Source organism: Phocoena phocoena, chromosome 18, assembly GCF_963924675.1.
Source record: "Phocoena phocoena chromosome 18, mPhoPho1.1, whole genome shotgun sequence".
In the NCBI taxonomy this organism is placed as follows: Eukaryota; Metazoa; Chordata; class Mammalia; order Artiodactyla; family Phocoenidae; genus Phocoena; species Phocoena phocoena.
In genome coordinates this window covers 54,189,000-54,201,436 of record NC_089236.1, presented here as the reverse complement: position 1 = coordinate 54,201,436, position 12,437 = coordinate 54,189,000, and the positions used below count along the sequence as shown (strand labels likewise).

Below are 12,437 nucleotides of genomic sequence, written 5' to 3'. Positions count from 1 at the left end.
AAAAATGAAGTGGCTTCCTATAGGACTTAAGAAAAATTACCTCCCAAATGCATATTTACCTGTTTTGTTGTTAAATGTGAAATTGTAAACCTTGCTTCTACTATGTAATTTGCAGTCTAACAGATTTTAGAAAGTAATCTACCTTTCAGACTATTTTAAGTATTTAACATTTTTTTGTATGGTAGTTAATTCATTATGATTGTTGTGGCTTTTTTTTGGTTCTTGATTTGGTTTGAATTGCTTCTAATAGAAGATGTTGAGCAGAGATTGTATAGGAGTTTATCTTGCTGTTTTATAAAACTGTATTCTAGGCCACAATAATTTTTTAAAAATCGCAAAAGTCTTTCTCCACAGTTTTAGCTGCTAGCATTTTAATTCACTTTTAAAGTGTCCTGTTTAAAAAATAATGGAGGGAATGGAATAGATTTGGTGTTTAGCTAAGAGAAATGTAAAGTGACAGTTATTAGAAAGGCTGTTATTAAGTTGAAAATTCACTACAACAATCAAGCCAATACACAATCAGACTATAGCATTTGGACTCAATGTAGAGATTCTGAATTTGTTCATTAACAGTTGCAATAAAACTGTATAACACAGTGATAGTATTATGTATCACAGTGATTTCCAGTAAACTGAAGTATGTTCAGCTTGGTGTCTAGTTAGGTTAATGTTTAGTTGATTGTGCTTATTCAGGTTACCTAACATGAGAAAGTACTGTTTCATGGTCTCTCATGCAGTGTTACCAGATTGCCAGATATAAGCGTATCTGTAGATACATCATGAGGTTATTGTCCCATTTTTTCATGCTTATTTCATCACAGAGGCTGACCCCAGCCTCTCCAGTTTCTTTGAATTCGTTGTCCAGCTCTTTCCTATATCCTTATCTGTGGACTTTTTGCTAAAGGAAATTCCTTGTTTAATTGGTGTTTCAGAAAAATGGGAAAATTCATGGCCCATTGTCTCTGGAGTCATATCATCATCTTCACTAGCAATTAAGTGAAAAGCAGGCTCTAAAATTTTTCTCACAAAATTACCAACATGAATATTATCTTTAATATTGTGCATTTAATATTAATGCACAATATTAACATTAGCATTATTAATATTAGCATTATTTAATAATGCTCATTGTGATAAACATGAAAAAATTAACTTACCACAAATCACTTTGTCTGCATTTAAAAAATTGTTGGTATAAATAAATATATTGAAATAAATTTCAAAGAGAAAGTGTTTAAAAATCTCATGTACCATTGAAATGATTTTTTTTTTCTGTTTAGGTTATAACCCACTTCAAGTCTTTGTAAATAAATGGAAATAGATCTATGAGAAAAGTTGATATATAATTACTAACAGATTACCCTGAAACTTAACTTAGTAGCACAGCAGACATTTATCATCTCATGACATATATCATTCCTGTGGGTCAGAAATTTGGAGCAGGTTAGCTAGGTATTTCTGGCTCTGAGTCTTTCATGAGGTTGTGGTCAAGCTTTTGGTCAGTGCTGCAGTTGTTTCAAGGTTCCACTGGGTCTGTAGACTCGGCTTCCATGTTCATTCATGTATGGTTCTTGGCAAGAGACCTTAGTCCTCCCTGGAACCCTCATTTCATAGCCACATGGTGCTCTCTGTAAGGCTGCTTGAGTGTCCTTGAAACATAGCAGCTGATTTCTCTAGAATATATATATAATTGCAAATGACCTAGATGGTGTCTGACCATAAACATCAGACACCATCACTTCTGCCGTATTCTGTTTGTTTAGAAGCAAGGCAAAGAATGGGAATTGGGCTCTGCCTTTTGAAGGGAAGATTGAAGAGTTTGAAGTCACAGTCACCACAAAGATGTACACTAAGGAGTCTTAACATTATATGATAAATGCTGTACTAGTTCCTTAATAGAGTAATTCTCAACTCTGATACTGTATCATACTTATCTGTACAGCTCTTATAAAACAAACAAAGCAAAATGCAGATGGTTGTATTAGACCTGTTGATTCACTTGCAGTCAGATTTTCCATAGGTGTTTCTGCTGTGCAGCCAAAGCTGTCCAGTGTCTTTAAGATGTACTTTTTGATTCAGTGACATGTTACTGCTATAATTCTGTAAAACCGTTACATTCCAGATATGTACAGGAATTAAGACTTTTTGGTATATGTATTAAAGTATTTTCTAGCTTTAATGTGTATAAGTTCCTTATTAATATTCTAGCATTTGAACTTTTGGTAGAACATGTGGAATTTCTATTTTGTGTTTAGTATTGTTAGAGTTAAAATTGCTAATAGTTGTTACAATAAAGAGCGATAAAAATGAATTGAAGGATGTCATGTATCATGTATGTATCTGTTTTTCCTCAAATGAACTATTAGGTTATCCTATCTCTCCCCCTCATTTGTAGTCATCTCTCCCTACTGTAATTCCCTAATGTATTTGTCTTTTTTTAAAAACTGTAATTGGTAAGTCTTTTTGTGTCATCAGTATCCTTTGAAAATTTAATTTACTGAGCATTATTTATGTTACTGGCATGAAACTAAGAAGCTAGGAAGTTAAATCTAAGCTGGGGGTGGATTCTAACTTGGGATTTTGCCAAGTTGGTGGCATAGAAGAAGAGTAGAAAGAAAGTGAGGCAAACGTGGCTGAGGAATTTAGAGGTTGTTTGAAATAGTGGACTCTGAGGGGAGAGTACAGGAGGAAGTAAATTAGAGGAACTGTGCCTTAGACAGCAACTAAGGGAGGTATTGTAGGGGGCTTTTACTAGGATGGATAGGGAGTTGGTGGCTGTAACTAGATGTTTGTAGCAGTAAGTAAATTGGAGGTCTGGTTTTTGGGTAGCTCGTTGTAAGAAGCAATTTGGTGTAGTGGTTAAGAGAGCAGACTTTAGAGTAAGAAATTTAGGTTTAAATCTTGGTTCTGTTACTAATTTACATGTAGTCTTGGGCAGTTTGCTTAACTTTTTCCTGAGCCTCAGTTTCATCAGTAAAATGAGAACTAAATATAGAATGTAAAGTGTGGAGCACTGTTCATGGCGCAAATGAGGGTTCAGTAAATGTTAGTGCTTAGCTATTGCTATTATTTTATTATTATTTACCATAACTTGTAAAATGATCTTTAATTAAATAGGTAGCAACTTTAGCTTAGTTGAAAAACAATTATCTGCTTTTTAGCAATTGGATGGGCATGGTTTGGGCATCAAAAACTTTCCCTCTTCCCTCCTGACCCTGTTTCTTTTTCACTTCCTACTCCCTACCCCCATCAACAAATAACCATAGTTACTTGTTTATACGTATAGCTATTCATTATTCAGACATAAGCCAACCCAAATATATAATCTCCTTTTCTTCCCACACAAATGGTAATACACTATACAAGTTTTTTCTCTATCTCGCTTTTTAAACTTAACAAATTGATAGGAAAATTTCTCCATGATATGAAAACTTCCTCATTCTTTTTTGTCCTTTTGCTGTATCCCATTCCCTTGTGTAGATTTAGTATACTTTCTTTTTCCAGTCCTCTGTAAATGGACAGTTGCAGATTTTTGATTTTACAATCAGTGTGACACTGAATGACTTGTACACATATCATTTTGAACATGTAAGTATATCTGTAAAGTTAATTCATTGAAGTAGAATTGCTGGGTCAGTTGTATTTGTGATCTTTTTACTGCCATACCCTAGGAGCTACCAGTTTACTTTCAGCAGCAATAATGTATGAAAACTGATTGTTTCTGTCTTGCCTCCAGAATATGTTTCCATATATTTAGATTTTATCAACTTTATAACAGAAAAATGATATTTCAGTATAGCTTAAGTTTGAATTTATCTTATGGATGATGTTATATTTTTACTCATATTTAAGAATCATTTTTATTTCTTTTTCTGTTTAGTATTTCATTTGACTTTTTTTTTTTTTTTTTTTTTGCGGTACGCGGGCCTCTCACTGTCGTGGCCTCTCCCGTTGCGGAGCACAGGCTCCGGACGCGCAGGCTCAGCGGCCATGGCTCACGGGCCCAGCCGCTCCGCGGCATGTGGGATCTTCCCGGACCGGGGCACGAACCCGTGTCCCCTGCATCGGCAGGCGGACTCTCAACCACTGCGCCACCAGGGAAGCCCTCATTTGACTTTTAAGTCTTTTTTACATTCTTAAGTTTTTGCTTTTGTATAATCAAATTACTCTTGTGCAATATATGGATTTTCTCTCATAATTCAAAAGGTCTTCATTACTCCAGAGTTGTAAAATAACTTTTTCTTGTTTTCTTCTAATACTTTAATGGTTTCATGTTTTTACTGTGGTATATGGAATAAGTTATGGGTCCAACTTAATTTTTTAGAAAGACAGCTGCCAAGTTTTCTCAGTACCATTTATTTTGTAGTTCATCCCTTCTTCCTTGACTTGGATGTCACCTTTATAAAATTTATGTTTCTATATATATTTGGGTCTATTTCTAAACTTGCTTTTCTTTCGTTAAAATTCTGTATTGTGTGGTATGTTTTCAAGTTTCCCTTTATTGTCCTCTTTTTCAGGGTTTTTCTGACCATTATTTACCTTGTTCTGGGGGAGAATAGCCTCTTGGTATGTTTTTTTTTTTTTTGCGGTATGCGGGCCTCTCACTGTGTGGCCTCTCCCGTTGTGGAGCACAGGCTCCGGACGCACAGGCTCAGCGGCCATGGCTCATGGGCCCAGCTGCTCCGCGGCATGTGGGATCTTCCCGGATCGGGGCGCACATCCGTGTCCTCTGCATCAGCAGGCGGACTCTCAACCACTGTGCCACCAGGGAAGCCCGCCTCTTGGTATTTTTATTGGTACCACACTAATTATTAGTTTTTGATGCTTTGGTGTTGTTTATAATTTGTTATAGCTTCTTTTTTTAATAATAGAGCCTACTGAATCTTTAATACATGTATTAGTGTGTATTTGGCAGAATACTGAATGATGACTACATATACCATGTAAAGCATATTAAGATAAGGGAGAGAAACTTATATTTCTTCATTGCTTTCTATGAACCAGATGCTTTTTTACATATATTAACTCATTTAACTATCATGCTATTAGTTTGTAACTGGAATTCGTAGAATGTTCAATTTTTTATGGTTATATTTCCTTCAACATTGCTTTTTTCTTCAGCTGTGATGCAGATCCATCAGCCCTGGCAAAATATGTTCTCGCTTTGGTAAAGAAAGACAAAAGTGAAAAAGAATTAAAGGCGTTATGTATTGATCAACTGGATGTATTTCTTCAAAAAGGTAAGATCTTTGGTTTAAAAATACTAATTTAAAAAGTTATTTAAAATAAGATTCAGAGAGTGTTAAAGGAATTCACTAAGAGACAGACTTGCTAACTGTAACAAAGTTGAACAAATAGTATTATTATTGATTATATCCATAGCTTATTTATAATGGAAATCTTTTCTTTCATTAACATCCATATGCTTATTCTTAAAGAATGCTGTTATTTTTTTCTTAAGAGATTAAGAAAATGACTGAAAGATAGTACTGCTTAGGAACCTACTTTGGATGTTGTCTAGCACAGTGCTTCTCAAATTTTTTCACCTTGCCAGCATTTAGGTAATGATAATATTTCTGTTTGGCACACTAGGCAGGATACATGGAGACTAGTGATGGCTGGGAGCGACTGACCCAGCGGCTCTAGCCATTCTAGCCCTCAGCATCCTGAGAATTGAATGGATCAGTATTACCATGGGACTTGTGCCATAGCACACTGGTTGGGAAGCTGTTGGTCTTAGTATAATTTTTAGATTTATAAAAAATCAAGGCATATTTCATCATACTGATGTGGAGAAGTAGAGAATAAATATCTTAGCAAATGTTTTTTAATCTATGCTGGTTTTGGTTTTATTTTTAGAGACACAGATATTTGTGGAAAAACTTTTTGATGCTGTGAATACAAAGAGTTATCTACCTCCTCCAGAGCAGCCATCATCAGGAAGCTTAAAGGTAGAATTTTTTCAGCACCAAGAAAAAGATATAAAAAAAGAAGAGGTAAGAATTTGTGTTAAACTTTACATGTTCTTTAAAAACATATTTGGAGTGATTAAACTGAGTTTTTTTTTTTTTAATTTATTTTTAGTTTTATTTATTTTTATCTGTGTTGGGAGTCCTCAAGACCACCTCCAGGTTTGATTATTTCACTAGGAGTACTCACAGAACTCAGAGCATATAGTCATACTCATGGCTATGATTTCTTACAGTGAAAGGATACAAAGCAAAATCAGCAAAGGGAAAAAAGTATATGGTGCAAAATCTGGGGAAAAACAGGAACAGATTTCCAGAGGTTCTTCCAGTGGAGTCAAAGAAGATGCACTTAACAAGTAGTGACAACATGTGTGAACCAGGGACGCTCATTAGAAACACAGTGCCCAGGGTTTTTATTTAGCGCTGGTTACGTAGGCATCTTCAGCCTCATATGTACCAAAATTCCAGACTCTGAGGAGGAAAGCAGATGTTCAGCATAGACCATATTGTTTATCCAGACAGTTTAGGCATAGTGAGCTATTGTTATCAGGGAATGATGTGAACCTTCCAGAAATTGTTGTTTGCAGATGCCAGCTAAGGGCTTACCTTATCAGCAGGTCTTTCTAAAGATAAGTCTCAGGAGTGCTTTTAACTCTTCTCTGCACAGTATTTATAGGTATGGACTCTTATTATCTGTGTTCTATGAAAATAGTTAGATTGTCAGTAGATCTGTTTGCTTCTGCCTACATGCATTTTGTAGGGGACTTTTTTTCTTTAATAGATTTATTTATTTATTATTTATTTTTGGCTGTGTTGGGTCTTCCTTGTTGCACACGGGCATTCTCTAGTTGTGGTGAGCGGGGGCTGCTCTTCGTTGCAGTGCACGGGCTTCTCATTGCAGTGGCTTCTCTTATTGCGGTGCCCATGCTTCAGTAGTTGTGGCACACGGGCTTAGTTGCTCCACGGCATGTGGGATCTTCCCAGACTAGGGCTCGAACCCGTGTCCCCTGCATTGGCAGGCAGATTCTTAACCACTGTGCCACCAGGGAAGCCCTGTAGGGGACTATTTTTAAGGTAGTCAAATAAAAGGACCTTCATAGGGCAATGTAAATGACTTCATACTTTAAGAGGTGTTTACCTTTCATACAAGATTACCCTCTTGTTTAATAATCATATAATAGTTCAAATTTCCTCAGTTTGATGTTTAAAGATTGTAATTTTAACAAAAATAATCGTTGACAATTAAGCTATTAATATAATATATCCATGGTTAGCCTAGTTTTAGGTCAAACAAATCTTGGTTAAATTTTTACCACCGTTTGGGGCTTCCCTGGTGGCGCAGTGGGTGAGAGTCCGCCTGCCAATGCAGGGGACATTGGTTCAAGCCCTGGTCCGGGAGGATCCCACATGCCGCAGAGCAATGAAGCCCGTGTGCCACAACTACTGAGCCTGCGCTCTAGAGCCCACGAGCCACAACTTGAGCCTGAGTGCCACACTGCTGAAGCCCGCACGCCTAAAGCCCGTGCTTTGCAACGAGAGAAGCCAGCCAATGAGAAGCCTGCGCACTGCAACGAAGAGTAGCCCCTGCTCGCCGCAACTAGAGAAAAGCCTGTGCACAGCAACAAAGACCCAATGCAGCCAAAGATAAAAATAAATAAAATAAATTAATTAAAAAAAATTTTTACCACCGTTTTGTGACCTTGAAATTATTACTTTTCCAACCCTTAGTTTACTCAGCCGTGAAATGGAAATATTATAGGGCTGTTGTGAGGAATAGTAAAATAAGGTCTGTGAAGCACTTGGCAGAGTGTGTGGCGCAAAGTAGGTTCTCAGTAAATGATAGTTGCTATTATTGTTGAGACATTGTTGTGTGGTGGGTGTGGTTGTGGCCTTTGGTTTTTTTTCACCTGATACTCTGTTTTTTTCCAGATTATATAAGTAATATATGTTCATTATATTTACATATGTGTTATATAATAATATTTATGTATGTATGATATGTATTGTAATTTACATATGTATTTACATATGTATTATATAATTCTCAAATGTATTTTTGTCTCTGTATATCTGAACATATTTGCACACATGTGTGTATATATATATATATATATATATATATATATATATATATATAGTTACATGCACATATACATAAGACACCCCCATCACTTCTGTCTTCAGAGGAAGACCAGAAATAATTTTATAACTGCATGTTTTGTACCTAACGGTATAGGGGGTCTGTTAGTAAGGAAGAATGGGATAGTGGATATTGTCTTGGCAACTGCTTATGCAACATAGAGATATACAATAATTTATTTAAATTTTACCCATTGATGGAAGTCTGGATTGGTTCCAGAATTTTTTCCAGATAATTGCAAATTATATTTTAATTCATGGAAATCTTGAGTAAATCATGGGCTCTTTGTTTGAGAAGCAGTAAGCCTTAGTCTTACATCTGTTGATATAATAATATTTCACCACAGTTGTCTTGAGCAGTTGTGAAGGATATTTATCCCTCATCTTTCAGAACCGAAATGTCAGATGGCAGTCTGGACTTTAAATGCTGTGGGTGTTGTGAAAGTTCGCAGTTGGGCAGGTACCATGGAATGTGACAGTCTGTCAACCTAACTTATTTACAAGAGTGCATGGAAGCAAACTGAAGGGAAAAAATGCATCAGGAGGGTTTTTTGTTTTGTTTTGTTTTTGCAGGGGGGAAGGTTGAAATGGATAGGAAGAGTAGAACAAAAAAAGTACTTACAAGAAAGAAAAAGGCAAACTGTTAAAAGAAGGCTTTTAAGTATTATTTCTCAGAGTTTGGTCTGTTGATAGGATTTCCATTTAATTTATCATCCAGTGTGAGACACTTGACAGTGAGAGGCTTTTACCCAAAGGAATGCTGAAACAGCTGGCATAAACTGGGACATATTTATGCTATCTGTAGACTATGTGCATAAGAATATCTTAGGGTTTTTATTAAACATGCAAAATCTTGAGCCGTATCATATTTACAGAAGCTCATGTTCAATATTTTCTGAATTTGTTTATCCTCTGAATCCTTTTTTCTCTAATAACACCTCTTAATGTCCTGTGGAACCAGTTTTTTGGGCAGCATGGAAAGCTGGTCTAGAGAAAGTAGCACTGATCAAGGGAATGTTTTTCAGGGCTGCATTATATTAATTATATAATATGAATTGTAGGAAAGAGGAATGTATAGCTGTCATACTGCTGTGAGAAACTAGAGAACTGTTTGTTTATTTTCACAGGTATTTTTTTCTCAAATGTTTTCTTTTTCTATGACTTGGTTAATTCTAATGCATTCTCCTTTAGTCCCTAATGTGTTTGGTGCCAGATCAAATCCATGAAACCAAAACTTGAATGGACTTTTGAAAGAAGGAATAAAATTGGCTTTCCATTAATGATGTGTAAAATAAGGACACTTGCTTAAAATGTTTTTCTTGCTACTGTTATCTAAGATAAGCATTTATGAATTTCTTTACCATTCACTTTAACTTTCAGCAAGCCTGTCTTTTATTGTTAAATTAAATGATTGTACTTAGAAGACAAATTTATTTTGTTTAATGCTTTCACAAGAAGACTCTATTGCTCATATTTTAATATCAGTTAAGTCATTGAAACAGTAACATGGCAAGGAATAACTGTTGTTAAACTTGCACACATTTTTCTTTGTGTATCAGATCACAAAAGAGGAAGAACGAGAGAAGAAGTTTTCTAGAAGGCTAAATCACAGTCCTCCTCAGTCAAGCTCCCGATACAGAGAAAATAGGTGATTGATTCTTTGAACCATGTTCAATGTTTAGACATTGCTTTTATTTTATATGAATATTTAGACTTGATTTTCTTTTACATAGGGGTAAGTAATATCTACTCTTTTATTGGTCTAGGAAAGTGATAACTCACTCCTTTTCTACCAAGAATATCTAGGTGAGATTTGTTGGTCCTGGAAGTGAGATTTAGAACAGTGCTCAGCATATGTTTGTTATTGTTATTATTTTTATTCCTAACTGCAAATTCCAGTGAAGTCTTAATGTGAGACCTTTTTTGCCCAAAGTTTCCCTTTAGAGTAAATACATTATTTTTCCCATTAAGGCTTCAAAAGCATTTAGAGTGCAGTGCATGTAATATATGCCTATAAGTATGAGACTGTGTACAAGACAATATATACTACAGGACATATGTACAGATCCCTTAATGTATAGATGCATTTGTGTATAAAATGAAGACGTCAAAAGAGTTCTTTTTTTCCTTAGGGGTTTTAGAGTACTTTAGCAGGTCATGTTCAGGTTTTCAGTTTTTTGAGTTTCCTATGTTTGTATTCTGATGGTGGGATAAAGAATCATGGTGGTACAAGAATAAAATAGAACTTTTGCCTTTAATTGGAGTTTTTCCTGTATCCACTTAAATATTTTCATAAAAGTGATCATATATTTCTTTAGAAGTCGTGATGAGAGGAAAAAAGATGATCGTTCTCGCAAAAGAGATTATGATCGAAACCCTCCTCGAAGAGATTCATACAGAGACCGGTACAATAGAAGACGAGGGCGAAGTCGCAGTTACAGCAGGAGTCGGAGTCGAAGTTGGAGTAAAGAGAGGCTTCGTGACAGGGATAGAGATAGAAGCAGGACTAGAAGCAGAAGCAGGACCCGAAGCAGGGGTAAATAATCCACATATCTGTATATTTTAGTTGGCACTTTCATTGTGAAAAAAATTCTGTATTTGAGGGTTTTAAAATTTGTTTTAATTTTGTCAATGTTATCTTTATTTTTTTCTATTTTGATGTATTTTGTGGGTCCAAGTGAATGCTTTTTAAAAATTTCTTAAAAAATTTTTATTTTATACAAATTAAAGCCACAATGAATTACCACTGTACACCCATCAGAATGATTGAAATTAAAAAGACTTGCTTTACCCAGTGTTGGTGAGGATGGAGATAAATTGGAACTCTTTGGAAAACACTTGAACAGTATCTTAAAAATGTTAAGCCTATACCTACCAAATGATCCAGTCAGTCATTCCACTCCTAGGTGTTTACTTAAAAGAAATGAAAGTGTATTTCCACACAAAGACATACACAGATCATGGCAGCTTCATTTGTTATAGCCAAAAGCTAGAAACAATCCAAACGTCCATCAACAGGTGAATGGATGAACAAATTATGGTATATCCATAGAATGGATAAAAAGGAAAGAACTATTGATACATGTAGGAAAATGCATGAATCTCAAAATAATTATGCTGATTGAAAGAAGCCACACAAAAAAGTGTGTGTGTGTGTGTGAGAGAGAGAGAGAGAGACACACACACAGACATAGAATTTTAGAAAATGCAGACTAATCTATGATGACAGAAAACAACTCAGTGGTTGCCTGGGATAAAGTAAAGGAGGGATGGATCATAAAAGGGAACAAGGATACTTTTGGGGGGTGATGAGTATGTACAGTATATACCTTATTTTGATTGTGATGTTTGGTTTCACAGGTGTATACATAGATCAAAATTCATTAAATTGTACATTTTAAGTATGTTCAGTTTATCATATATCAGACCTCAAAACTATGAAAACAGTTAAAAATTTTCATTTCAGATATGTGAGTTTACAGGAGTGTCTCATTTCCAACATGTATTTTTCTTTAAATGTGTATTATTGAAAGGGATATATTGCAGGCAGTAGAACAACTAAACACCTTAAGAGTAAAACACCTTTACTCAACTTAGATTTTTACTACCCTTGCGAACTTTATTGTATAGTTACTTGTAGTCTTTAGGAAATAATATTTATGGCTTTTGTGTAAGCCCTGTATTTCTCTGTTACTCTTAGAGTTTTTCCCCGCCCTGTGATCTAGGTGTATTAGGCCTTTCTGCACATTGCTTCACTTAACTGATCTCCTTAATGTCTTTTCTCTTTCCTTGGTAAATTTTCTTTTCTTGGCCCAGTTAATTTCTTTGTGTTTATTATGTACTCCTTTTTCTTCCTCTTTACACATCCATTCTCATCTTCAACAAATAGTGTTCAGTGTATAAAGCCATGCTAGGATCTTTGAATGGATGACAACTAAATATTCACCACAGAAAAAATAACCATACTTGTATATTTTATTTTGTTGGCTAAAGTTATGCATACTAAGATTGCAATGAAGAAAATTTTAAAATTCTCTGCTAAGTAAAGCTCAAAGAAAAATCTCATTAAGTACAGCAAGTTTATGTGTGATGTTTTAGTTTAGGTCATATTGAAAAGAAATTGCTTATCTTGGAACATTGTATATACATTGAATAGTTTTTAAAAGGAGGATTGTGTAAAATTTGAACTTTTTCTCTATGTTTAGCAAAAATATTGGGTTGGCCAAAAAGTTCATTTGGGTTTTTCCATAACGTCTTATGGAAAAACCCAAACGAACCTTTTGGCGAACCTAATATCTATTTCTTAGCTTTGGGGACATGTGTGTTTTT

At 35.2% G+C, this 12,437-nt stretch overlaps 1 protein-coding gene across 4 annotated transcripts in view; it reads left to right on the top strand.

The window, feature by feature from the left end:
- RBM26 (RNA binding motif protein 26) overlaps positions 1 to 12,437 on the top strand; it is a 76,177-nt gene that overhangs the window by 21,478 nt on the left and 42,262 nt on the right. For all 4 annotated transcript variants that reach the window (XM_065895874.1, XM_065895875.1, XM_065895873.1 and 1 more), the window contains exons 2-5: positions 5,122 to 5,240; positions 5,860 to 5,996; positions 9,668 to 9,756; positions 10,427 to 10,644. In XM_065895874.1, coding sequence (XP_065751946.1) covers positions 5,122 to 5,240; positions 5,860 to 5,996; positions 9,668 to 9,756; positions 10,427 to 10,644 — 563 coding nt within the window. The remainder of the gene's footprint in view (positions 1 to 5,121; positions 5,241 to 5,859; positions 5,997 to 9,667; positions 9,757 to 10,426; positions 10,645 to 12,437) is intronic.